Here is a 25956-nt window from a genome sequence, read left to right as displayed (position 1 = left end):
TAGTGGATTTCAAGTTTAAAAGAATATTTTTAAGTGATGTCAGGCTTTAAATACTCATTGTATTTGATCAGAATATGTACTAAGAAATAGTAAAAAAAAAAAAAAAAGTACTCTCTGATTGCTAAATCATTTAGGTGAGCCCACATATTTTCATTATTTAAAATCAAATATTTCTGGGTTTCCTCTTCTGCAGTTCTCTAAATGCAGCAGATTATCTTTTGGGTTCTAAAAACTGAATATAATACTTAGTAACGAATGTCTTTTACACTGTTTTGCTTCAGCTTCCTTCAGGCGAAAGAAGAATTGAAGCACCTTAAGCTCCCCGGGTTCATGTACAGCGATGTCCCTCTTCTGGCGTCCTCAGTGCCCTATTTCTGTGTGGAAGAGGAGGAAGAGGGTTGTTCCGAAGGCGGAGTCCATCTCATTGTGTGTGTGCACGGCCTGGACGGTACGTAACGTCTGCACGTGTAACCCGTAGCATCTCAGTCTTTTCTTTTCCTAGTAGATCTCATGTAGTTTTATTTTAATCTTTGACCTGAAAAAAGATTTCTGAATTGCTGATATTAATTAAATCTTAAATACTCTCTAAAACAGAGATGTGCTTAATTTTGCTGAGTATAATATTAGATTTCTTTGTAAAGTAAATTTTCCATGGAATTGACATCCACACGCCAACATTTTATTTATTTTAACTTCGGATTTTTCTGTCTTCCCTCTTTTTATTATTTTTGTCAGCTGTCACCTCGTGGCAATCATTTTGTCTCCCTTTGATCATCTTTCTGCTTCCCTTTTAGCTTGCTGCTTTAAACCTTATGGACAAGAAAAATCAATACCTAAGAATTAAAGATTCACTGATTAATCAGGGTATAACTTAACTTCTTAATACCTTGTTTCACTGCTGTGGTTTTGTGACAGCTGTTTCGGTTGCTCAACAGCCTATTTTTCTTGGTTAGGAGCTATGTTAGAAGACACCAAATACCTCTGGACTAGCAGACCACTACCGTGTTACAAGGTGATTCTGTAGCAACAAATTGACAAAAGAGTCTATGGATTATAAAAATGCTAAACACAGGTCTGAGCTAGTAAATTCTGATGAAATTGGAGATTTTTCTTTAAGAAAAACAAAACCGTGACTCAAGGAATAAAAGATCTCTAATACTAACCTCTTTCCCCCCACTAATAAAATTTTCAAAGAATTATCCTCCAAGAAAGGCTTCTTGGCCCAGTAGAATCTCTGGTAAATTCCTCTTTGAAATCTTCAAGAAACACACTATCCCATGTTATAGGGAGGAAGACAGACACACTGCTGGGGGGACGGGGGTGGTGGCGAGAGCATCAATGCGACCAGACCTCTGAAGAGACAGGCTGTTGGAGGCCATTGCCAGCTGATGGAAATCTGCTGTGAAATAGACACTGAGGATTCTGGTTCCCAGGGCCTTGTCTCTTCGCAGCTGGTATAGGCCTACGCTTGTCCCCAAGAAGTGTAACAGAGTATGAGGGTGCGCATTGTACCTTTTGCTTTATCTCGTCCCTTAGGTATAACTTTGATTTTCTTCATTTTCTAGGTAACAGTGCAGATCTCCGGTTAGTAAAAACTTACATTGAACTTGGACTGCCTGGGGAAAGAATTGATTTTCTTATGTCTGAGAGAAATCAGGTACAGATAGCTGTGTTTTCGGTGGAAGCACACATTTTTCTACCAGTTTCTACCTAAATATTTGCTGACTGCAAAATGCCTGTAGTAGTAGATATAATTTTTCTGACTTCTATGAAGTTTAACAATTAATGCGTAGCCTAAGGAAGTAGAAGTGATTTACAGTTTGATTTATGAGCTTTTTACATGTGCAAAATTCCTAGAATTTCACATTCTGTGCAAATATTTTAATTAAACCATTATAAATAACCTTATGTTCAGTGTTGATAGTGGACTAAATGATTACCTAAATGAAGTGTTAAGAACAGTGAGCCTTTTTTTCCCCTAGAAATTCACTACTTGTTCATTTTAATATAATGAATATTACATTCACTAACTTCTTTAAAAACCACTGGTCTTTAACCATATTTTCAATACCTAAATTAAAAATAATGTTTATATTCAGTGTTTTATGTAATTACACATATTCAGTATATAACGTATCTATTTCGCTTTTGTTTAGAATGATACTTTCGCTGATTTTGATAGCATGACTGATCGCCTTCTGGACGAGATAATACAATATATTCAGATATATAGTCTAACAGTCTCAAAAATAAGGTAACTTCTATAATATTACATAAATGGTTTTTATATCTTTATGAATTATAAAAAAATCACACAGAATTTCTGGTAATTTTGTTGTCCTATTCTGAAATACAGGATACCGCAACTCTAATTTAAAGAGAATAAAAATAAAAAGATTTTAGGGAAAGACCACATATTATATAATTCTGTTTATATGAATTGTCCAGAATTGGCAAAATTATAGAGATAGAGGCAGATCAGTGACTGCTTAGGGCTGGGGGAGAGGGGAGATAGTGGGGGGCGGGGGGGGGGCGGTGATAGCTAAAGAATGTAGGGTTGGACTTCCCTGGTGGTGCAGTGGTTAAGCATCCGCCTGCTGATGCAGTGGACACGGGTTCGAGCCCTGGTCCGGGAAGATCCCACATGCCACGGAGCAACTAAGCCTGTGCACAACTACTGAGCCTGCGCTCTAGAGCCCACGAACCGCAACTATCGAGCCCGCGTGCCACAACTACTGAAGCCTGCGCGCCTAGAGCCCATGCTCCGCAACAAGAGAAGCCACCGCAATGAGAAGCCCGCGCACCGCAACAAGGAGTAGCCCCCCCCCACTCGCCACAACTAGAGAAAGCCTGCGCGCAGCAACGAAGACGCAACATGGCCAAAAATAAATAAATAAAATTATTTTAAAAAAAAAAAAGAATGTAGGGTTTCTTTTTAAGGTGGTGAAATATTCTAAAATTTCTTGTAGTGATGGCTGCACTACTCCGTAAATACACTAAAAAGCGTTGAGTTGTACACCTTAAACGGCTGAATTGTATGGTATGTGAATGATATCTCAGTAAAGCTGTTACCAAAAAGAAAGGTTATAGGGAAATGGATATATATTTAAAAAATGAAACTGTAAAAATACTTTCAACATGTCATGACTATACTTTGAGAGTCAGCTTTCCACAAGCAGGAGATGATGATCAAATCAACATGTCTTATTATTTAATCACAGATGTTGTGAATAGACATGGGGGAGAGAAAAGCATTTGTTTCTTCTAGTCCGGTAAGAATTAAAGAAAAAGTCAAAACTAATCTTCCTGCCTCAAAAAGAGAAGAGTAAACTGATGAGTTTCATATCCCAGCTGGGTTAGAGGAGGAAGCTGGCTCTTTATACTCTAGGCTTTTGTAGAGTTTGCTTCCTCTTGGAAGTACAGAGTAGGGACAGAGAACAGAGAGAGCAGGTTTTTATTTGAAGTCACTGTTTAAAAACAGATTTCTGTTAAAATATGGTGGGAGATGCAAGTATGTGGAGGGTGGAGAGAGATTGTTTTCTTGTTCTAGTCATTCTCATTTATGGATTTTTCATCTGTTTACTAAATTTTCTATAGTCATCTTGTATTCCTTTTATTAATTTGTTATTTTATGATGAGAAAATAAGTCTATTTTTTCAGTTCTTTTATTCATCCACGAAAGTATGCCCTCTTCTAGATTAGATGGTCAGTTATAATCAACCATTATCCAAAAGCTTGATTTGGTTGAATGAGGACTGTTCGTTATCAAACTTTACTTCACAGCTTCAGGAAGTTTGCAGCTTCTCACTAGTTATGTCTGTAAATTAGTTATATCTGTAAACCACTTTTAAGACAGCTTTCAGCCTTTCTTCTTTCACTGTTAATTGTCCCGAGGGATTCATATACTGTCTATCATAAAATAATGGTAGGCAAAAAGGCTCTTTTGATTTAAACTATTCCTTAATAAAGGTGAAAAGCTTTATAAGTATTAGTTATTCTTTTGGTATAATTTTAGACTTACTGTCAGAAAATGCACATTTTTTTTCCTGTGGCTTGAAAGTACTTAGAGAACTCCCCACCTTGGAGTGTGGACCAGAGAATAAGAGAAATGGGGATATAATGTCTCCTAAATCATGTTTATACGTATAACTTCATTATTTTGTTTTAAATCATGACTTGACAGGTAAATAATTGGTGTGTGTACCTAAAGATGCAAATTTATCATCTAGTCCATGTATTAGCGCTTTTAAAATGTATTTCTTTCTAAGTATTTACGAACTAGGAGTAAAAATTTTCTGGTAAGTAGTATCCTATTTCTATAGAGTAAGTATATAAACTCTATAATAGGAGTTTTCTGATAAGTAGTATCCTATTTCTATAGAGTAAGTATGCAAACTCTATAATAATAGGAATTTTCTGCTACATTCTCACATTTTTTGCTTCAAAATGTAAGTTATGTCATTTCAGAGTATCAAACCATAGTTTTAAAACATATTAGAACATTTTAAATGCTTAGTATTTCACATCTATGTACAGTGATAGCAGCTTTTATTTTTTTTTAAACTAATACTATGGGAGAAATGTCATTTTGTTTCTCTTATAGCTTTATTGGACATTCGTTGGGCAATTTAATAATCCGTTCAGTGCTTACAAGGCCACGGTTTAAATATTACCTTGACAAACTTCATACCTTTCTATCACTCTCTGGACCTCACCTTGGTACGCTCTACAACAGCAGTGCTCTTGTTAATACAGGTAAGAAGTTTTATTGTCCAGTACAGAAATTATGGCGTGGAGAGAAGATTTAAATACAAATTTAATATTTTCTGGTGTTTATTTTAGAGCAGATTTGTCATGTACTTGGAATTTCATGAAACAAAAGATGTATCTATTTTTCTATTTTGTCATGCACGTGAAATAAGCTGACAAAACTCATTTCAGAAAATGATGTCATATTGAGATATTTGTCAAGTCACAACAGCATTTTTTCCCTTTTTATCGTTAAACTGTTTAAATATTTTCAGTAAATGTTAGTCCTATAAACAGGCTATTTTGTTGTTCCATTAGTTGAGCAGATAACAAATACCTATGCTTAATACATTTTAAAGTTATAAAATGTTTTATATAGAACATTAACTCTGATTTTGGTTTGATAGTGATAAAGGGATATTATGAGAAAATAAATTCTAAACTTTTAAAAGAAATTAAAGTAAAAATTAAGACCCCAATTTTGATTAGAATAAATATGCTCATTAAGAAGGATCTGATACTTGATTTGCCCTTTATTTGGCTTTGTTTTTCCATTAGAATTTTAAAATGGCTTTTATAATTTAGTTAATTGATTCCCATTGTAAGAATTAGATTTCATTCTGACTTTTTTTCATTGAGCCTTGAAACTCTTATTTCCATTTTCTCTTCTACTTCTTTCATTGACAAATAAACCATACCATTTTCCTTTGTATCCCATTTCAAATGGTGGTATTCAAAATCTAGCTAGTTGTAGATTTTTACAGTTTCAAGAAGAGGGCTTGAGAAAAATGAAATCCATAAATAGTACAAAATAGAACCCAGTATGAATCGGATGCAGTACTTTGAATTTCTTTCTTTTGAATTTCTTTCTTCACTAAACTTTTCCCCAGGTAGACTTTCAGTTGGCAGCTTTAATCAGTTAAAGGGTTTTTACCCTCTTTTCCTCCCCTGTTCACCTCAGTAATAGAATCAACAAAAGTAGAAATGAGTAGTCTACAATCTTGAAAACCAGCTCCAGAGTGATTGAGGTTTCACTTAAGGGGAAGATGCACTTAAATACGGGTAACTGGTAATATAAAGAAATACAATTAAATATGACACTGAAATTACATTCAGCTATTACTAGAAAACATTATCCAGTTGCTCATCCTTAGAGTTGGTCCTTATCCAGTCAGTCTCCCATGACTGACCTGTGATTGTCTAAAGGCGCCGTGCTCAGGCATGTGGATCTACTACTGTGTTTAAAGTTTACTCCCCCTCTGCTTCATTATAATTTGAACAAGTATATCTAAAGGTATAATTTTCCCAAATGTGTTCTTCATAGACCATTACCTATTTCATTACCTAATGAAGTAGCAATAAACAACAAGCCCTCTGTCAACCACCGTTAACCCATCGTTAACCTCTGTGTGTCTGTGTGTTTATATTTGTTATCAGAAAATGGAAATATTTTGCAAATATATTTTTTATTCGCCAACAAAATGCTAATTTGGGAGATATATTTTGAAGTGAAATATATATATTAGAATGAATAACGTTGGCATATGGTACTATGTATTTCCGGTTTATAACTCTCACATATCACATACCATTTATAACTCTCTAGGTCTGTGGTTTATGCAGAAATGGAAAAAATCAGGTTCTCTTTTGCAACTGACGTGTCGAGATCATTCAGACCCTCGCCAGACTTTCTTATACAAGCTTAGTAATAAAGCCGGTAAGTATATAGAAACAGTTTTGAAAACACTCACTTGAAAACCTTTTTTAAAATAAACCTTTGGGCTTCCCTGGTGGCGCAGTGGTTGAGAGTCTGCCTGCTGATGCAGGGGACACGGGTTCGTGCCCCAGTCTGGGAAGATCCCACATGCCGCAGAGCGGCTGGTCCCATGAGCCATGGCGGCTGGGCCTGCGCATCCGGAGCCTGTGCTCCGCAACGGGAGAAGCCACAGCAGTGAGAGGCCCGCATACTGCAAAAAATAATAATAATAAGTAAATAAATAAACCTTTAACAAATCAATTATCAACATGTCTTTCTGGTGATTAAAAAACCATCAGTCAGTTGTTATTTCTTAATAGTGAAATAGACTCACAGAACTAAGCAGTTGATAGCATGTTTTAATTTTTTTTTACATGATTGTATTTATTTTTTTGTGAGGTGCACAGCTACTTTGAAGTTATCGTAAAAATTTTGGCCTTTATAATTCATACCAGCTATAAGTTAAGTTCTTGAACTAGGCCTCTGCATGTCCTAGCCCTCCTGTCCATCTAGCTACCCCCAACCCCAGTCCTCAGCCTTTGTTTTAAACTGCCACATTTTTTTTTACTTTCCTATTATAAGCATTTCTGGAAAATGTCAGAAACGAAACCATTAATAGTTATTCCTTCTTCAGATTCTCACCACTAGATGGATCTTGTTACTCATCTCTCATTAACCAGTTATTAAATGTATTCCCCATCTTGCATGTGTATTCTAAGCTTTTACTCCCAGAAGTCCCCAGCTGGTCCTTGGCCATTCATTCTCACGCTCTGTAAGTGACCTCGCCTGTGACCTTTCCTCTCTCCTGGACTCATCCTCGCACTCACAGATTCCCAGCACATTCTTTCCACTGTGTCCTTTGAGGTCTCCGCTTGAGGAGAAGAGACTGCCCTCATCTGTACCTTCCTCAAAGAATGTGATCGCCACTTCCTGCTGAAAGTGGAGCCATAACTGAAAGCTGGCTATTCACCAGCCCGCCCCCGCCTGCCCACTCCCCCGGCTGCGGAGCAGAGGGTGGCACACTTTTTTGCTAAAGGGCTGGATAGTAAACATTTTGGCTTGTGGGCCGTAGGATCTCAGTTGTAACCACTCAACATACCACTGTAGCCCAAACACAGCTATAGACAACACATGAGCTAGTGAGTGCGGCTGCATTTCAAAAAAAAACTTTATTTACCAAAAAAAAAAGGCAGCAGTCCAGACCACACAGGCCTGCCATAGAAGCAGCTGGATTTCTTGATTCCTCAGTTACTGAGGCCCACCTAGAGCGGGAGCCCGTCCTCTTGCTTTCCATCCCTCCCAGTCGTGACTTCTCCACCGCCACGTGAAACTGCTTCTTTGAGCCTCAGCCTTCTCGTCATCTTCAGTATAATGCTCTCCTGCGCCTTCCTTGCATCTGCAGTGAGAACTTTGACAAGAGTTCATTGACAAATATTTATTACACAGTTATGCTTAGGAAAAGACATATTTCTTTTTTAATTGTATGATTTTCTTTTTTTTAATTTATTTATTTTACTTTTGGCTGCATTGGGTCTTCGTTGCCGCTTGCAGGCTTTCTCTAGTTGTGCGAGCGGGGGCTACTCTTTGTTGCGGTGCATGGGCTTCTCATTGCAGTGGCTTCTCTTGTTGTGGAGCATGGGCTCTAGGCGCACAGGCTTCAGTAGTTGTGGCACGTGGGCTCAGTCGTTGTGGCTCGTGGGCTCTAGAGCGCAGGCTCAGTAGTTGTGGCTCACGGGCTTAGTTGCTCCGCGTCAGGTGGGACCTTCCCAGACCAGGGCTGGAACCCGTGTCCACTGCATTGGCCGGCAGATTCTTAACCACCGCGCCACCAGGGAAGCCCGGAAAAGATATTTTTCTTGAACCTTAATATACTTAATCCTGGCATCATTTTTGGTAATTTGATGAGCCGACCCTTTAGATGATTCACGAAGCATTACAGAGCCTTTCTCAACTCTGGTAAACTTCTATTCCACTCCACTGTGAACCCTTACCTATGGCTACACTCCACCCAGAAATTTCAACCAATATTCCACTCTGTCACTTTAACAGCCTGTCCTTTCTCTCTCACTCCCTTATTCTCGCCTGCTTTCTAGACTCAGTTAAGATCCCTACTCCATCTTCCTAAGATGACCCTGTGCCTCAGGGTTTCATCCCCTTCCTGACCCATCTCAGACTCTGAATTATCACTTTCATCATTCATACACTGTCACCCTTTGCTTTCTATCGTAGCCAACTAGCAAACCTGTACTACCGCTTCTTCACCTAGCCTGTTGAGCTCTGCCACAAAGGACACGCAGACGTGCACATCACTACTGCTGTAGATCCGTGGCTTCCCTGTCTGGTTATCTCTTAGTAGCTTTCTACTCATTCCCTTCAAAGTTTCTCACCTCTTTTCCTCAGACTTAAACTACCACTGCTGCCTGCACTTCCACAAATGGCTCTGTTTCCTGTTCTATCTGTGAAAGTCAAGGCCGTCAAGCAAGGACTTTCCTACTTCCTTCTGTTGGCCTGCAAGCATCAGCATACCTAGACCTGTGTGTGCAGCTGCCTTCAGAGTATATTCACTTAGATGTCTCATGGGTGCCTCCTGTGCAGTGTGCTGAGACACCTCCTGTTTCCCCTCAGATTGGCTTCTCTGCATCTACCCAGGCAGAAACTTAGAAGTCGTTCTTGACTTCTCTTTCTCCCTTTCCCCCATCTGCTGAGTTACCGATCCCTGCGACGTCCAGCCTGCTTGGCCCTGGTGGAGCCTCCCTTTCCTTACTCTGTGACTGCCTTCGTCCAGCCTCCATCACCTTCACTTAGATGATCACTGTGGCCTCCAAACTGGTTACCCTGCCTCCTGTATGCCCCCCTTCTCCTCTGTCTCACTTCCTCATTGGATGAAATGATTTTCTAAAAATTAAATCAGACCGTATTGGTCCTGTTCAAAAATCCTCCAGAGTACCTTCTAGTTCTCAGGATGACGTGTAGAGTCCATGGCTTAGGGCATCAAATCCTGTATAATCTGGCTTCTGGTCCTTTCATGTGCTCTCTACCCTCCTCTTTGCAGACGGGCATCCTTTGCTGTAGTCACTTTTCACATGTTTGTGCTTCCTCGCCTTCACCATGCTGCTTCTGCCACCATTCCTCCCCGTGCGTTTGCCCATCTGTGTAGCACTGATTCTCTTCATCTTCTAAAATTACACTCCAGCACCACCTGCTCTCCGGAGCTTTCCTTGATGCCCTATCTGATTCGGTGCGCCTCTGCTGGCAGAGTACCAGCACATGCCTTCATATCCCAAATCTCTCATGTCTCAGGACCGACGACAGTAATGAATTCCACTCCTCACTTGCCTGCTACATACCTGTGCTTATATTTCAAACTAAATGTGTCTAAAATTGACAGTTTCTTCTTTTGCTGCCTCTTTTTTTGACCTTTTCTAAATGTTACTCTGTCCTCTAGATTACTTGGTTTGAAACACCTCAGTGTCATCCTCAATTGACCCCCCTTCTTTTCTTTGCATAACACATCCCAAGATTGTTAACGTCATCTCTGAACTGCTATAACATTATATATGAACCTCTTTTATCATAGTCGTTATAGCTTGTCTCATGTCAGTCATTTTTATGTATCTCAGCCTTTTTTCCTTAAGTGGGATCTGTCATGACAACCCTTTCCCACCCGCCCCCCGACATAACCCTCAGCATTCACAGTAGTTCTTCCTAGTAGGCGTTCGCTGTCAACCCACTGAATCAATGAGTGATCTTTTCAATATTATGTTTGGTATCCAAAAGCAGGTCAAATATTGTACGGTAAGCTGAAAATCAAACCCATGTATTTGGTGAAGGCTGAAGTAGCTTGAACTTGTAAACTTAAGCCCTGGCCTTTTAAATCCACTTTTCATCTTCATTCCTCTCATCATGTCTTCCATCCTGCTCTTGAAACATTTGATACGAACACTAGACAGATTTAGTCATTGAATACAGCCCACTTCATTTGAGTCTTGTTTTAACCTTTTCAAGATTCTGCCTTAAATACTGCTGTCAATATGAGAAAGAGAATTGGGAATGGTTATTTCATGTGTCGCCTGTTATTAGAATCAGTGAAAGAAAAGTTCTTTTGTAGGTGGAGTTTTGGGATTTTGTTTCTAAGGGTAAAAAGTAACAACAGTAAGGTATTTACAGTACACAGAAATACATACTTGATTCACAAAACCACAAGATATTCCTACAAAATCAAATACATCACGTAGTTCTCATGTGAGAAAAACTTACCCTGACTAGAACCATTACGTGTAGCTATGTGTATAGCATTGTGAGTAGCCATGGAGTTTGTACCGGTGCTGCTACTGTAAAAATTCTGTAATTCATGGCATTTCCCAACTGACTGAACAGATACTTGTATCACTAAGTTTATAATTATTAGTAGATATGAGTAGGTCTTTGTACTTGAGTTATTTTTTAAGGATTAGTTAAAACTTTTCCTTACAGGTTATTAATTTATTATTTGCCTTTTAATGCATGGCAGGACTTTCATCTCCCCCCCCCCCCGGGTTGTACCAGTGTAGCACTGTTTAAGAGACAAACTTTGAAGGCACACATAGATACTAGTTTTAGCTGAGACACTGATAAAGGTTACTTGATCTAAATATTAAGTAATTCTGTTTCTTCATTGGTAAAATGGGAATAATAGTATCTTCCTCACAAGACCATTAAAGGTTGAATGGATAATTCATGTAAAATGATTATGGTCTGAATAGCACGAAACTCAGTAAATATTAGTTGGTAAAAATAGCTCTAAATGAAGAGGTGCCTGAACTAAAATAGTATTAGTATTATAGATTATAGAAATTTGCTGTCACATTAACATCATAAATCTATTTTAGGAGGTTTTTTTTTAGCAGAACTGTCAATATTACTAGCTATAAAAATTGTTCAAATGACTTATTAAAATTGTTTTTGTGTTTTAAGATTTCTACTTATAGCTAGAAATGAATTTATTAGTATACACCTGAATTGAATTAGTATTATTATGGAACATAGCATGAAAGCATACTATGTTTTCTAATAATAACTATTACATTAAATAATACTAAATATAGAAATAAATAATAGCCAACACACAAGGCACATACCGTATTCCAGGTGCCACCCAAGCATGTCATACACGTGAGTGTGTTTAACCTTATGAAGTAGGAGCCCCATTGCCCCACTTTGCGTGTGAGGACACAGATGCCCAGAGTGGCCAGACGCCGCCTCAGCCCAGAAGCTGGTACCACAGCCATCATGCGTGGTCAGACCAGGTCGTGTTAAGCCAGTGACGTATACTTTCAAGAACTTGAGACGGTTATCCTAATTGTAGTTTTAAATGTTAACAAATATTCATTAATTGATTTTAAAATTATAATACTGTCATGGGAGTTGGAACAGGTCTCTCTGAGCTGTTTTTTTCCTTTTTTTTAATCATCTAAAGAATTATGAGAAATGAGTAGTCAATTCCTAGGAAACTGCTACACCTGTATATGTACATAAAATTCTTTATTCACAAAGTAGAAATATATGGGTTCACATCAGAAACATAAGTAAATAAAACAGGAAAACATAGAGCAGTGTTTACTTAACCAATTTACGTAGCCAGTTTGCTATTCTCAGATATTTTTAAACAATCAAGAGCCCTAGAGATAACTGTTCTTTTATATTTTACTCTGCTAAAGCTATAAAGTCTTTGATGCCCTGATCCAATTATTGCTTCTGTTTCTTCTGAATGGCCAATTTCCTATTCTTTTGAGAAGGCATAAAATCACCTGTCTAAAGCAAAATCCAGCCTTCTACCCTCTTCCCTTGTTTATTTAAGCAAAGACTCCCCTGTGGGTCTTCATTTTGAAACAGTCTTTTTCTCTGCAACATATCATTGGTAAATAGCGTTCCTTAATCAAAAGCTATTCATTATTTTAAAATTAAGGAAGCATTTAAAAGCCTGAAGTAATTTGAGTGATTTCTAAAGCAATTAAGAAATGTTATCTTTTTGTAAAAATCAGGTATTTATTAAGTGTGAATTGCCTTTGTTGTTTTGTGAACACAATAGATATTGTAGAGGGCTACAGAAATGTTACGTTTAAAAGGAAATTATCTTTTTTGATTAAGGCATTACAATTATAAACAATGATTAAATTTTTAAAAATTTGTATTGCACTCTAGTTGATTTACAATGTTGTGTTAGTTTCAGGTGTACACCAAAGTGAATCAGATATACATGTACATATATCCACTCTTTTTTTAGATTCTTTTCCCATATAGGCCATTACAGAGTATTGAGTAGAGTTCCCTGTGCTACACAGTAGGTCCTTATTAGTTATCTGTTTTATACATAGTAGTGTGTATATGTCAATCCCAATCTTCCAATTTATCCCTCCTCCCCTTCCCCCCAGTGACCGTAAGTTTGTTTTCTACATCTGTAACTCTATTTCTGCTTTATAGATAAGTTCATTTGTATCCTTTTTTTTAGATGCCACATATAAGCAATATCATATGATAACAATGATTAAATTTTATAGCAGCTTTTAATTTTAACTAAAAAACCTGTAGCATCCTACAGATTGCTGATAGAATATATCAATAATTTACACAATATAGTTGCAGCATGCTAGCATGTCCTCATTGACTATCAAGGGAAAGAAAGATGAAGGAACCTAGAGCAACGTGGAAGGTAAACAGTATACTGTACCTAGATGAGGTGACAGCAGTGCTGAGTAGTCAAGATTACATAGAGAGAAGGCTCAGGGGCTCTCCTGTATTCCTTGGTGAGGGCTCAAAAAGAGCCAAAGAACAATCTACCCATTGTTGGAATTTCAAGAACAAAGTATCCTCATTTTAAGATCTTCCTAAAAATATCTGCTTAGAATCTCTTAACCAGCTGTTGAATTCTGACAAATAAAATAAAACAATTAAAGAAGTCTCCTGCTGTGCTACTATGGTACAAGACAATCTTTTCTTCCAGCAGATTACAGAGGTGTTTAATAATAGGTATCACTTGATTTGTAATTAACATTTGTATTTTGTTTCTGAAAGTGTAGGAAAGCATCAGCAGCAGCTTACATTATTTTAGGAAGCAAATTCTTTCAAATGTATTTAAAATAAATGAGTAAAAATAAGAATAGTTTAATATTGAGTAGACTATGTCCATTTAGAAAGCACAGGGTTTCTCAGCCTCAGCACTTTGACGTTCTAGGCTGGATATTCTGTGTTGTCAGGATCTGTCCTGTGCGTTGTAGAATGTTTAGCAGCATCCCTGGCCTCTACCCACTAAATGCCAGTAGAGCACACACCCATCAGCACCTCACATACCCCACCCCCTGCTTGTGAGAAACAGCGTTGTCTCCAGACACTGCTAAATGTTCCCTGGAGTGCAAAGCCACCAGTGCAGAACTGCTATTTTTGCCAGTTCCAGAAAGTAACCAGAGATGAGTCAATATGAATTGCTTTAAAACTCATTAAATTTTTCAGAAAAAAAATGAGCAGCCAAAAATATCAGGAAGGGCTCCCCTGGTGGCGCAGTGGTTGAGAGCCCGCCTGCCAATGCAGGGGACAGGGGTTCGTGCCCTGGTCCGGGAAGATCCCACATGCCGCGGAGCGGCTGGGCCCGTGAGCTATGGCCGCTGGGCCTGCGCGTCCGGAGCCTGTGCTCCGCAACGGGAGAGGCCACAACAGTGACAGGCCCGCGTACTGCAAAAAAAAAAAAAATATATATATATATATATATATATATATATCAGGAAGACTGAGATAATGAAGGTGAAAGTTACCATTACGGTGTTCGTTCATACGTAAACCATGTAATTGTGCAGTCCAGAAAAATACTGAACATTTACTTTAATCTTTTTCTTAGCAATCCTGAAAAATAACTAAAATATTTAGAAACTTTTCCAGTTAAACTGTCTCATTCTATAGATGGGGAAATCGTGTTACTTTCCCGAGTTACAGGTAACTTTTCAACCGAGAATGAGTCACCTTGGGCTGAGTGAAGTGCTAACCCGAGGGCCAGTGGACGAGATCATCTCTGAGCAGGTAGAATCAGTGCAGGTGCAGAGAGGATGAACCTACAGTACAAGGCTCCCCCAAATACACACCTCAGACATTGTCATCAGCTGGACTTCAGCTCGGATGAAGTGCTGCCATGATTCCCACCAGCACTGCGCCTCGGGGGCTACCATGTTTCTCTTTGAGTTTCTGCCCTCTCTAGCCAGCACTGCTACACAGGAATGGAAACCAGAAGACTCAAAAAAGGGTCAGAGTCTGTTTGACTTGGTTCTTGGCTAATACAAAAAGCAAACCTTCCATACAGAAGCACAGTACTAGTAATAATACATTGTTGTTGAAAAAGTATTATTAAAATAATTACTAAGTTTAAAATGCATTTTTAAAGTACAGTGCTATCTTGGGAATCACGTTTAAAAATATGACAATATCTTGTATCTATGTCACTGTCAGAATCTGTGATTGTATCTGTTTTATCATCATGGAATCTGAGAGTTAAAGGGTTTCTTGGACATCCCCTTCTCTCCCTTTGTTGGTTTGCATGCTTCGTCTCCACCGAGCTGCCTGAACCTGGGGAGACATGGGTACTCCTCTCCAGGGTCTTGGTCTAAAGCAGTGATTCTCAGCCTGAGTGCCATTTCTCTGTAGAAGCACAACAGAATCTCCGCGAATTATTTTGAAAAGTATATTTAATTTTTAAGGTAATGGCTATTACTCTTATAATGTAAACTATAGAAATAGAGCAGTGCCGAGAAATGGGGGGGGGGGGGCGGGGAGGTAATTGGAGGGGAGAATAAAGCCCAAGGACAGATTCATTGAGAGACTGATTTTTTTTTTTAAGATGGGAAGTATAATACTGTAATATTTTCCATCCTGATAAGAATGATCCATCCAGAAGAGAAAACTGTTGATGCGAGAGAAGGATGGGACAGCAACTAGAGGCGTGCCCTTAAGCAGACAGGAAGAAGGAGTGGGACCTAGTGCACTAGTGCAAGGGCCGGCCTGAGGCAGGGGTGGGCAGAGCGAGAAGGTGCAGATGCGGGAGGTGGGTTTTGTGTTAAGGTAGAGTCTGCGGAAGCTCCTTCCGACGCTTCCGTGTGCCCAGTGAGACAGGAAAGCCATAAGGTAAGACAGAGGGGGACATAGAAGATGCTGGTGGTTTCCGGAGAAGTACAGAGGTGACCGTTACTGAGCAAGGCTGCCACCGGCTGTGCAGTATCATTCCTGTCGATGTGATGGGAGTGATGCCCCCCCGGAGATGTGCAGTGTGGTCGCCTTTATGGAGGACACACATAAACACCTTTTAGATAAAAGAAGGAGCCAACTGTGCTGTTACATGGCTGGTTTCATGCAGTTCGGGATAAAATTTCATTTAACAGCATTATACTTAGAGATTCAGAAAGTACAGTACCTAAAATAACTGGGTTAGAAGTGAAGAAGTACCATACGACCGTGGCGTTCACATTTTTGGCTTGTTTACCCCTCAAAAGAATTTTGGAAGAGTTTGTATCCCCTTGTATAATTTTATGGTGACACCTAAAACTGTTTTCTGTCATTTTAAATAGCAGCAAAGGATGTATTTTCTGGCATGTGAGATAGCATATGTTTACTAATTCAGCTGGGGTCACAGACTTAGCTCATTTAATTCATGGAAAATATGTGCCATAAGATCCAACGGGCACAGCCATTTCTTATTGTCAGACAGTCGGTAACATCAGACTTACTTTTCGGAAGAGGAAGACTTCGTTCATATTTTGCTTGGTTCTCCCAGAGATTTTATACCGCAGGGCCATATACCATAAGAAGATCTGAAATAGATTGGAGAAATGTCTTTCCCTTGTAAAGTAGGAGAAGGAAAAGTCATTTGTAGAAAAGTGCTCGTATGAGGTTGGGATCTGGAAATCAATTATCTTAGAGCTGTAAATGCCCATCTACACCACGGAGAGTCTTAAATTACCCCTGGGGGTAAGTGTATACCAGTTCACAGACCTCTGCTCTAGGACACACAGACATTTCCCAAAGTAGCACCAATGAAGACTGTCATCACGTGATGCCAAAAGGGGATGACTTTGTCTCATGAAATGTGAAAATGAAGGGGAAAAGATCCAGTTTTCTTAAACTTTCTAAAATATTTTAAACATGTGTGTTCAACTGAGTTAATTCCTGTTATAGACATTCTCTTATTTCACTTATATCTCTAGAATTTTATATATTCAAGTGGCCACAAGGTAGTATCTTCTCATTGGGAAAAGGAGGGATACGTTATATTTGACACAGAGGGTATATACTCTTTCACCTGGCTATGTGTCAGTCTAAGCTCTTCCCATCATTAGGATCCTCAAGTTCCAGGAAAGACAGGGAGCTTCTACAAAGGCTTCCTGTATTCTGGATTCGCAGCAGTCCCCACCATTGGCCTGTCTCTAAGAGTCTGAATTTCAGTGCACATAAGAGTACCAAAGTTTTATTCTGGAACATTCCAGAACAAAATTCTCTGTACTGCACACACAATTCTAATGTGTCACTATTATTGATTTGTATCTTATTTAATTATCATATAAAATTTTGATTTTGTATATACTAGTCTGAGCCAAGTAGTACATTACTGTAATTAGAACCTTATCGGTATTAAAGAGGTCAAGAATGTGGCTTCAGTACTTAAGTGAGTTATTTAGCAAAGTACCCCAAGGACACAAGTCCTAAATTCACGTAGTTTACTGAAAAATTTAAAAAAAACAAAATAGACCTGACAAAAGTCTGTTGGATGGTTCACAAAAAATCGTTATTTTTATTGGAAAAATCGAAGTGTTTATCCTCTTGACATCATGCTTAAATAAGGAGAAAATATAAGTAATATTAGGCAACAGTCAAATGAAAACCTAAAGTAAAAAGTCAGCTTTAAAGGATTTAAATAGGGTGTTTTGTTTGTTTTTATGGAAGAATATATGTTCCTTTGGGGAATAATCCTAAATATTGATGAATATCCTTTGGAAAGTAAAAGCGTCATGAAACACTTGTTATAGAATTTTAGCCAACCACATCCAGTCTCCCCCTAACCCCCAAGACCACAATCCTTGCTCTCACTCAGTGCAAACACACATTTCTCATATCAGCACATAAACTACATATAAGGAAGCTGGGGATTTTGGTAGAGAATGTATAGAAATTTGGAGAAAGAATTCATCAGTTATTGTAAAAGGCATAAACTTAGTACTACCAAGGAAATAAAGTTTATGGCCACTTAATATGATGCTAATAAGTTATTTCAAATCTAATTAATTATTGCACTGTAACTCAGTATTTTTTCTTCACAGGGCTTCACTATTTCAAAAATGTTGTACTAGTGGGCTCTCTGCAGGATCGCTATGTTCCTTATCATTCTGCCCGCATTGAAATGTGCAAGACAGCTTTAAAGGACAAACAGTCAGGTAACAAAGTATATTAGAAGTATTTCAAAGAGCTACGTCTACACATGAGTTTCTCCCAAAGTTTTCTTGCAGTTGTCTTCTCCCTTCTTTTTGTTGTCCTCTCTTTCCTTCGACTTCCTTTTACACCCGCTGATAGTAACAGCTATCCTTCCTTTCTTTTCTTTTGCTGTGTAAGATGTTTTGGCCAATGACACAGTAGTTGTTCTTTTGAAATCTTTTTCTCATCTAATTACCAATGCTTCTCCGTTTTATTGCCTCAAAAGTAATCCATGCTTTAATTTCCTCCGGATTATTGGGATTGGTGGTTGCAGTAATGGTCATGCTGCATGTTCGGCTGTACTTTACTTTTAGTCAAAGATGGCAGCGAGCGGACTCATCAAGAAATAAAAGAGGAATAGTACAATGTCTGACGCCACAAAAATACAAGTATCGTAAGAGATTACTATTCATCAGTTCCCATATGTAATGCAAGGAAGTGTAGACAACCAGGTTCCTGGGCAGGCTGTTCCGGCTGGATTCCCAGGGTATCCCACTTTCAGCCCACTGCAGATGCTGTGGTGGCAACAGATGTATACGCATGAGTATTATATGCAATATCAAGCTGCAGTTTCAGCTCAGGCCACATCAAATGCCAACGCAGACCAGCCTGCTATTTCACAGCCTCTAAATGTGGCACATGTTCCTGGAGAAGAACCCTCATCAGCTCCAAACCTAGTGACCCAAGAAAATCGACCCATGGATGAGAATGTTCAGATGAATGCACAGGGAGGTCCAGTGCTAAACGAAGAAGACTTCAGTCGAGACTGGCTAGACTGGATGTACACGTTCTCACGAGCTGCCGTTCTCCCTAGCATTGTGTACTTCTATTCCTCTTTTAGTCGGTTTATCATGGTAATGGGAGCCATGCTACTGGTTTACACCGAGCTGGATGGTTTCATTTTAGGCAAGAAGGAGGTCAGCAACAGGCTCCCAATAATAATGCCAAAGTCAACAATGATGTGCAGAATGCAAACAATCTAGAACTTGAAGAAATGGAGCGTCTTATGGATGATGGGCTTGAAGATGAGAGTGGAGAAGATGCAGGTGAAGATGCCAGTGCAATTCAAAGGCCTGGATTAATGGCAGCAGCTTGGTCTTTTATCACCACCTTCTTTACTTCACGAATACTAGAGGGGCCTCCCCAGGTTGCCAATTAGACCTGAAAAATTGTGCCGGCTGCAAAGGAGGGTCTGAATTTAGGAAAGTGTTTTAAATAACAGTGCAGTTTCAAAACATTGTTTACTTTATTTTCATCATCATGTATAGAGGTGTTTTTTTTCCTTAAAGCTTCTCATTCATATGAGAAGCAAATGGACTACTAAATGTGTGATTTTTTTTTCAAGATCTTAACAGAACATAGCATAATATTGGTCTTCCAGGTTTTATTAATTTCAATTATGTATATTATACTAAGACAGACCTGTTTGTGTGTCTTCTTTAAAGAGCTGCTTCACGTATAAATGTCTATGGCTAATATCTCAGCCCTTCAATGTATAATTTGAATAAATATATCTATTTTCTGTGAATTATACTGAGAGTTTTAAACAGAATGACCTCATAGTTTTTAACAAAGAATATTATTTACCTAAAATGTGCTAGTAGCATCTTGCCCAGCCATAAAGCAATAAACTTCTCAATAATCTTAATTTTGACATTTGAATAAATGGAAACTTTCTATTTAAGGGCATGTATCCCATCAATTGGAATTAGTACCTTGAAAAAAAAAAGGCAGCTCTTCAATGGAATTAATAGTGATATAAAATGTTGGATATAGGCAGGACTTTTATAAAATAAGATTCTGGAAATTGCTCCCTGTAATTTTTTAAAATAAAAGGTCAATTATGAAAAAATAAACACCAATCAAATGGACAACCTAAAAGAAATTAATACATTTCTAGAAATGTAAAATCTCCGAAGACTGAATCAGGAAGAAATAGAAAATATGAACATATGATTACCAGTAATGAAATTTAATCAGAAAAAAAAAAAAACCCTCCCAACAAACAACAGTTGCAGGACCACACAGATTCACTGGTGAATTCTACCAAAAATTTGAAGAGAGATAACAACTATCCTCAAACTATTCTAAAAATTGAAGATGAAGAAAGACTTACATTATTCTACAATGCCAGCATCACCCTGATACCAAAACCAAGCAAAGGCACCACAAAAAAAGAAAATTATAAGCCAGTATCATTGATGAACATAGAAGCAAAAATCCTCAACAAAATATTAGCAAACCAAATTCAACAACGCATTAAAGGGATCATACACCAAAAGTGGGATTTATCCCAGGGATGCAAGGATGGTTCAGTATCTGCAAATCAGTTGATGTGATACAACACACTAACAAAACAAAGGATAAAAATCACATGATCATCTCAATAGATGCCGAAAGGGACTTCCCAGGTGGCCCAGTGGCTAAGATTCCACGCTCCCAATGCAGGGGACCTGGGTTTGATTCCTGGTGAGGGAACTAGATCCCACATGGCTGCAACTAAGAGTTTGCATGCTGCAACTGAAGATCACACATGCCGTAACTAAGACCCAGCACAGCCAAATAAATATTTTTTAAAAAATAGATGCCGAGGGCTTCCCTGGTGGCGCAGTGGTTGAGAGTCCGCCTGCCGATGCAGGGGACGCGGGTTCGTGCCCCGGTCCGGGAAGATCCCACGTGCTGCGGAGCGGCTGGGCCTGTGAGCCATGGCCGCTGATCCTGCGCGTCCGGAGCCTGTGCTCCGCAACGGGAGAGGCCACAACAGTAAGAGGCCCGCGTACCACAAAAAAAAAAAAAAAATAGATGCCGAAAAAGCATTTGACAAAATTCAACAGCCATTCATGATAAAAACTCTCATCACAGTGGGTATAGAGGGAACCTACCTCAATACAATAAAGGCCATTTATGACAAACCCATAGCTAACTTCATACTAAATGGTGAAAAGCTGACAGCATTTCCTCTAAGATCAGGAACAAACCAAGGATGTCCACTATCATTACTTTTATTCAAATAGCATTGGAAGTCCTACCCACAGCAATCAGACAGAAGGATAAATAAAAGTCATCCAAATTGGAAGGGGAGAAGTAAAACTGTCACTGTTTGCGGATGGCATGATACTATTTGCTTTTCTATGTACTAATGAACTATGATAAAGACAAAGCAAAAAAAAGAATCCTGTTTAAAATCGCATGAAAAACAATAAAATACCTAGGGAATAAACTTAACCAAGGAGATGAAAGACCTATGCTCTGAAAACTATGAAATATTGATGAAGGAAATTGAAGATGATACAAAGAAATGAAAAGATGTCCATGTTCATGGATTGGAAAAATTAATATTGTTAAAATGTCCATACTCCCCAAGGCAATTTACAGGTTCAGAGCAATCCTTATCAACATACCAATGGCATTTTTCACAGAACTAGAACAAATAATCCTAAAATTTATATGGAACCAAAAAAGATCCCAAATAGCCAAAGCAATCTTGAGAAAAAAAGAAGAAATCTGGACAATCACACTCCTTGACTTCAGACTATACTATAAAACTGCAGTCATCAAAACAGCATGGTATTGGCACAGACACAGCCACATAGATCAATGGAACAGAATAAAGACCCCAGAAATAAACCCACGCACCTGTGGTCAATTAATCGATGACAAAAGAGGCAAAAACACACAATGGGGAAAAGATAGTCTCTTCAATAAGTGCTGCTGGGAAAACTGGACAACTACATGTAAAAAGATGAAATTAGAACATTTCCTCACACCATATAAAAAAATTAGACTCAAAATGTATTAAAGATCTAAATGTAAGAACAGAAGCCATAAAACTCTTACAAGAAAACATAGGCAGAACACTCTTTGGCATAAGTCATAGCAATATTTGCATCTGTCTCCTCAGGCAATGGAAACAAAAGCAAAAATAAACAAATGGGACCTAAATAAAGTTTTCAGTGTGAAAGCTTTTGCACAGCAAAGGAAACCATCCACAAAACAAAAAGACAACCTACTGAATGGGAGAGAATATTTGCAGATGATATGACCAGTAAGGCAAAATATGTAAACAGTTCATGCAACTCAACATCAAAAAAATGAACAGATTATAAAATGGGCAGAAGACCTAAATAGACATTTTTCCAAAGAAGACATACAGAGGCTAGCAGGCACATGAAAAGCTGCTCAACATCACTAATCATCAGGGAAATGCAAATTAAGATCACAATAACACATACTGGTGAGAATGTAGAGAAAAGGGAACCCTCGTACATTTGTAGTGGGAATGTAAACTGGTGCAGCCATTGTGACAAACAGTATGGAGTTTCAAAAAATTTTAAACATTATAGAACTACCATATGATCCAGCAATTCCACTTCTGGGCATATAGCCAAAGAAAATACTAATTCCAAAACTTATGTGTACTCCAGTATTCATAGCAGCATTGTTTATAGTAGCCAAGACATCAGAGCAACCTGAGTGTCCGTCAGCTGATGAATGGACAAAGAAGATGTGTATCCACATAATGGAATACTACTCAGCCATAAAAGAGAATGGAATATTGCCATTTTCAGCAACATGGATGGACCTGGAGGGCATTATGCTTAGTGAAATAAGTCAGACAGAGAAAGACAAATACTGTATGATATCCCTTATAGGTGGATTCTAAAAAATAAAGCAAACAAACGAATATAATGAAACAGACTCACAGATACAGAGAACAAACTAGTGGTTCCCAGTGGGAAGAGGGATGGGGGAGGGGCAAGATAGGGATAGGAGATTAAGGGATACAAACTACTGGGACTTCCCTGGTGGCACAGTGGTTAAGAATCCGCCTGACAGTGCAGGGGACACGGGTTCGATCCCTGGTCCGGGAAGATCCCGTGTGCCATGGAGCAACTAAGCCCGTGCGCCACAACTACTAAGCCTGCGCTCTAGAGCCTGCAAGCCACAACTACTGAGCCCACGCGCCACAACTACTGAGCCCACGCGCCACAACTATTGAAGCCCTCATGCCTTAGAGAACGTGCTCCGCAACATGAGAAGCCCACGCACTGCATCGAAGAGTAGCCCCCGCTCGCCACAGCTAGAGAAAGCCCGCTTACAACCATGAAGACCCAACGCGGCCAAAAATAAATAAAATTTTAAAACAAGAAGAGATACAAACTACTATGTGTAAAATAAATAAGCTACAAGGATATATTGTACAGCACAGGGAATAGAGCCAATATTTTATAATAAATTTAAATGGAGTATAATCTATAAAAATATTGAATCAATATGTTTGTACACCTGAAACTAATATAATATTGTAAATCAACTATACTTCAATTAAAAAAAGAAATAAATAATTTTTAAAAACCGTTTTCTATGAAATCTATATTCTATTGATCCCTCTTTTAAGCACATCTCTCTTCTTTCTCTAATTATGCTTCTGTATGTTATTCGCTTCTCATCATTCCTCAAGGCTACATCCTGCCTCTACCCTGAAATTCACGTTTGATGGACATGTGTTAGCACCCATCTGTTAGTAATATAGTAATGCATGAGCATTAAAAACTGTTTCGCCCCTCTTAAGGCAGTTTGTGCTTGTATGTGTACATATGTGTGTAACCTTTACCTTCTATGCTCTGCATGCCCTCAATAAATCCATTGTACGAATTAACCAAAAAGAGGGAGAGAAGAGCACAACTTTGAAATTAAAAGCAAAACGAAGCATTAAATAAACCTGCAGGCCAAAAAAAAAAAAAAAATTCTCAATTTGACCTATGAGCCAAACTCACATTGTTCTGATTATGGGAAGTTGCTATTCTTTCTCAAGATAATTTGGAAATATGTGGAATAACGTTGGCTGCCATGGAAACTTTTTTAAAGTATTTGCTCTTGAGAGGTTTTAAATTTTGCCTTATCAGAATGTCTCAGCATGGCTCCTTTACTTTCATAATGAGTCATAATTGACTTAATTGCTCTGTTATATTCATTGCTTTTAATTAAAAATATCAAGTTGGCAAGAATAATGTATGATAAATTTATTTCGCTTGACTAGATAAATAATGTGATTATATTTTCTCTAAAACAGTCTCAAAAGTGATATTCAAGGGGAAAAAAACCTTTTAAAAGACAATTTTCTGCTTTAAACGGAAATAATGTAACTAAATTTTATAAATTATATAAAAGTTGGCATAGAATTTTTTTTCAGTTCTTCTTGTGAACCGATTTTCCTTTTTTCTGTTTGTTCCATAGGACAGATCTATACAGAAATGATCCACAACTTGCTTCGCCCGGTTCTGCAAAGCAAGGATTGTAACTTGGTTCGGTATAATGTCATCAATGCATTGCCCAATACAGCTGATTCACTCATTGGGAGAGCTGCACATATAGCTGTTCTGGATTCGGAAATATTTTTAGAGAAATTCTTTCTGGTTGCTGCCCTCAAATATTTCCATTAGGATTAAATGCATTGGTAGAGACTTGACAATTACCTCATTCAACAGTGATTCAGATAATGTATTATATTAAACTGTAGATGCTGATAAGTTCTAAGAAATATTTATACCTTTTTATATGGAAGATAATTTATATCGTCCATGTTTAGAGCTTTTTAAACATCAACTTTACTTTCTAGGTAATGTGGCTGTGCAATATTTTTTTAATTTTATCTTTTTACTTTTCTATTACTTTTTCATATATTTTGCTACATAAGTATTTCAGTGAAACTCTAAGCCCATGTGTATGTCTGATTGTTTATTATTGGCTTTCCACAATCCTCACATCAGACACATTGTATTAGAGGCCGTTATTGCTAGAATAGCATGGGATTTTAAATTTTCTAGTATTGGGGTATTATTTAGTTAATCATAAATTTTACTTTTAACATTTTACTATGTTTTAACTGGAAGTAAAATTATGGCTGCTAAAATATATTTTTTGAAATCAACTCTTTTGCCCTCTCAAATCGGGTAGTTCATATATGACAACGTTATAAACATTTTCTATAAAAGAAGCATTATTACTGTTGCTAGTAAATATATGTCATGCCTATTAAAATATATTTTCTACTGGTGATTTCAACATTATTTCTCATATTGACTTTTATTACTGGAACTTTCCATGTTCATGTTAGCAGCATCTAGAGATTTTTGAATGTTTGAATGCCCTCTGCCTTGATTTGGTTGGAATTTTGCTAAATTTGGAAATGTTGCTTGAACTTTCTGACTACATTTCTTTAACTTTTTTCATGGACTTCCTTGTATGTACATAATAATTAAATGTTGAAATTTATGAACTACTTTTATGAATTTAGATAATTTTTAAATATTGTTAAAATTTGTTGAACTAAAGAGTAATGTAAATAAAATAATTCATGTTTCAAATGGAACAAAATAACTTTACATGTTTGGTGATACAGATGCAAATGTTTTGATATATGGAGGTGTAAAGTCTTTTGACTTTATTCAAGGTGCTGAATAGCATTAAATTCACTATTTTCCTTTCCTGTTTTACTTGTGAAAAAAAGAATGCACTAAGGATAGATAGGCTTTTGTAAGTGTGTATTGTACAACTGATGCATGTTTATTTTTAGCATTGTGTTATTGCCTCTGCTGCTAATAAATGAACAAATGACTATCTGGAGGGACAGCTAAAACACTTGCTTATTTTCAGAATACTAGAGGTATATTTTTATTTTTGCTATAGACATTTTTCATCTTCACATTCCTTGGTCCTGAGTTTGAAATACCATAGTTTTTTTTCTTTTATTTCTTTTTTTTAACTAAAAAAAGCAGTTCAGGGCTTCCCTGGTGGCGCAGTGGTTGAGAGTCCGCCTGCCGATGCAGGGGACACGGGTTCGTGCCCCGGTCTGGGAGGATCCCACATGCCGCGGAGCGGCTGGGCCCATGAGCCATGGCCGCTGAGCCTGTGCATCCGGAGCCTGTGCTCTGCAACGGGAGAGGCCACAACAGTGAGAGGCCCGCGTACCG

General features: G+C 38.1%; 1 protein-coding gene and 1 pseudogene across 11 annotated transcripts in view; both read left to right on the top strand.

Annotated features, from left to right (window-relative positions):
* The window catches only part of FAM135A (family with sequence similarity 135 member A), a 123608-nt gene extending 98004 nt beyond the window's left edge, over window positions 1-25604 (top strand). For 9 of the 11 annotated variants that reach the window (XM_060167619.1, XM_060167617.1, XM_060167618.1 and 6 more), the window contains 7 exons: window positions 282-448; window positions 1566-1657; window positions 2157-2254; window positions 4604-4755; window positions 6356-6466; window positions 17833-17946; window positions 24221-25604. In XM_060167619.1, the coding sequence (XP_060023602.1) occupies window positions 282-448; window positions 1566-1657; window positions 2157-2254; window positions 4604-4755; window positions 6356-6466; window positions 17833-17946; window positions 24221-24426 (940 nt within the window). In that variant the 3' untranslated portion in view covers window positions 24427-25604. Of the gene's footprint in view, window positions 1-281; window positions 449-1565; window positions 1658-2156; window positions 2255-4603; window positions 4756-6355; window positions 6467-17832; window positions 17947-24220 lie in introns of those variants that run through there. The other 2 variants (XM_060167620.1, XR_009543795.1) reach the window with 2 other exon arrangements.
* On the top strand, window positions 18198-19247 carry LOC132530418 (homocysteine-responsive endoplasmic reticulum-resident ubiquitin-like domain member 2 protein; annotated as a pseudogene).
* Window positions 25605-25956: the final 352 nt, after the last annotated feature.

The sequence above is a fragment of the Lagenorhynchus albirostris genome, chromosome 12 (assembly GCF_949774975.1).
Source record: "Lagenorhynchus albirostris chromosome 12, mLagAlb1.1, whole genome shotgun sequence".
Taxonomy (NCBI): Eukaryota; Metazoa; Chordata; class Mammalia; order Artiodactyla; family Delphinidae; genus Lagenorhynchus; species Lagenorhynchus albirostris.
This window is presented reverse-complemented; position numbering and strand designations above follow the sequence as displayed.